This window comes from Myotis davidii, unplaced genomic scaffold (assembly GCF_000327345.1).
Source record: "Myotis davidii unplaced genomic scaffold, ASM32734v1 scaffold159, whole genome shotgun sequence".
NCBI lineage: Eukaryota > Metazoa > Chordata > Mammalia > Chiroptera > Vespertilionidae > Myotis > Myotis davidii.
In genome coordinates this window covers 3,743,375-3,746,012 of record NW_006291231.1, presented here as the reverse complement: position 1 = coordinate 3,746,012, position 2,638 = coordinate 3,743,375, and the positions used below count along the sequence as shown (strand labels likewise).

The following is a 2,638-nucleotide window of genomic DNA, read 5'->3' as shown; positions in this document are numbered from 1 at the left end:
GTTTATTTGTTTGTTTGTTTTCAGAAAGAGAAATGAACGTGAAGAAAGAATTTTGTTGCTCTGATTCACCAAGGACATCTAAGAATGGGAGCGGTGGGGGTGGGGAATGCTGGAAATTTCCAGAATGGACACTCAGGGAACTGAAGGCAGTCAGGATGTCTGAACCATGACAAAAAGTGCTAGCACATGTGTGCTTTCATGGGACCGACTTCCAGGTGTTTGCATATGTAACCTCAGGCTGCAGGGCTCTGGGATGACTGCTCGAGGCACATCTACCCAGACGTCCTCTCTCTCTTCACAGGTGACCAGCACCGAGCTCCACGTTGGGGCACTTAACACAGGTGCAAAACCGACATCCAGGCATCCTAGGTGCCGTATGAAAGACATCTGGGTCCCAAGTTCCACTAAAATGTTGAGTGGGAAATGTGAATTTTGGAACCCAGTTTTAACATTCCTAAAAGATGCCAACAGAAATTTGGAATGTAGAAAAACAAGTATTTTAGAGGTCAGACTCTCAATCTCAGTGTTAAGTCAGAAGGAAACTCAATGGCTTTGCAGCAGAATTCCCTCACTTTGGACTCGATAAGAAATCAAGGGACCACGTCAGATTCAGTTAGTCAACGGCATCACGGACCATGGAAAGCACATGCCCACAGTTTGCTGTGGGAAACTGTGAATGATGTACATTTCAGAGGTACACAGTAACTCCTGAGGCAGTCTTTTAAGATATGTTTCAAAAGAAGAGGAATCAACCCTAATGAACCCTCTGGTTTATTTCCTGTCAAGAAGTCCTAGCCACCAAGCCCAGACATGTGTGTGCAAGTCTCAGCCTGCTCTCTCCCTGCGGGGGCCATGCTCCACAATCTTACTTGTTTAAATCTGGAGGTTGGGTCTACACCTGTCTGCTTCATAGAGTCCATGACAGATTTCATTTCTACAGCCTCCTTAATAAGCTGGTGGTTTTCCATCTGCTTAGCTTTGAAGCTGTCGGCCTGAAGCTGCTGCTGGTGATTGGAGAGAAGCTGCGATTTACCTGTCTCCTCAGTTTTATTAGGCACTGACGGCCCTAGTTTAGAATGGTTTTTGCTAGGCTCCGGAGTAGGGGGAGCTTTTGAGATTGTGGCCGATGGCATGTTTTTCTGTTTACTGTCCTCCTTGCCCAGCTCTTTCAAGGGGAGCTCATTTTTCCGTTCACAGTCTCCTCTCCCAGTCTGGGCCATTTTCTGCTCTGCCAGCCTCTGGTCCTCATAGTATTTCTCATACTGCTGTCTGTAGGCAGGGCTGGTGGCCATGAGAGACTTCTGGTCCATATAGAGCCCATAGGCATACTGGCCATAATAAAGGGACTGGGCCAGGGCAGGGTGCCTCTGGGTAATAACCGACTGGTGTTGAGGCTGTAGGGGTGCTGAGGGATGGTCCACTCTCTTGGCATCTAGCTGTTCTGCCTTGTCTTTCTTTTCGGCCTCTTCTTCAGACTCCTTCTTGATCTTCATGCCCTGTGTGCTCCCACCATTCCCAGCTGCAGGGACGCCGACCTGCCCAGGGTGCAAGTAACTTGGAGAATAGTAAGGATCGTAGCCATGGTAATAGGGAGAATGGGACTCTTTCATTTGAGAGGACGGTGCTGTGGTTGAAGAATGCCCTTTTCCAACACCGTCCTTACTGGCAATGATATCTGACGGGGAGCTGGCTTTTGACCTCATGCCCTCCGACCTGCTGTCCGAACCGCCGTCATCGGCAGCATCAGAGATGTCCGAGTAGGCGGGGCTGCTGGTCTTGGCCGCAGAGCTCTCTGCCCCGTTCTGTGTGAGCACGTGCAGCGGGGCCATGGGCGCCTGCCCGTTCACCAAGGTGTTGCAGTCCATCCTTGAGGCGCTCCCGATGGAAGGGCTGGGAGCGTTGTCTGTGAATGTGTACACCTTGTCAGCCTCAGCTTTGATGCTGGCCATGCGGCTCTCTTGAGATTCTGACAATCCATTGGCCAGCACTTCATTCTTGTTGAGGTGGTCCTTTAAAAAATGCCCAGACAAATCTTTCCCGCCCCCCTTGGCGTCCTCCAGTTTACCCAGCTTTGCATCCATTTTCGGGCTTCCCGTCTCCTTCCCTTCTTTGTCCTTGAGCTTTCGCTTCTCCTTTTTCTTTTTGTCTTTGAGCGACACAAGAGCTGGGTTCACGGTGATGGGCTCCCCCATAATGGTGGGCTTTGGCTGAATGGGTTTTAACGGAGGACTCTTTGGTGTGGCCTGCACAACGGTGGTGGTGAGGGAGGGCAGTCCGGGGATCGTCCCCGTGGTGGTGTTGGTAAAGGCCGCCGTGGGGATGGCGATCAGTTGCGGGGGGGTTGGGGCCGGGGCCGGGGCAATGGGCCGGGCAGTTTTCAGTTTGGAGAGGTTTTTGTCCATTTTGCAATTGTTGGCTTTTTTGCCCTTTTCTTTATCTCCCAAATTTTTCTTGTCAATTAATCCTTCAGCTTCCAGTTTGGGCATTTCGGCGGCCAAACTGCCATCCGCCGAACAACTGTCCAAAGTGGCCGTCATGTTGGAGATGACCGGGAGGCTGTTCAGTTCATTGTTAAGGCCCTTCTTTTTGCCGGAATTCTTCCCAGCTTTAGATCCGATAACAGAGCCTGGGCCATTGC

General features: G+C 50.9%; 1 protein-coding gene across 1 annotated transcript in view; it reads right to left on the bottom strand.

Moving 5' to 3' along the window:
• The window catches only part of ZNF608 (zinc finger protein 608), a 106,236-nt gene that overhangs the window by 6,011 nt on the left and 97,587 nt on the right, over positions 1–2,638 (bottom strand). The window contains exon 6 of the mRNA XM_006764381.2: positions 870–2,638. This exon is cut by the window's right edge and continues 32 nt beyond it. Coding sequence (XP_006764444.1) covers positions 870–2,638 — 1,769 coding nt within the window. The remainder of the gene's footprint in view (positions 1–869) is intronic.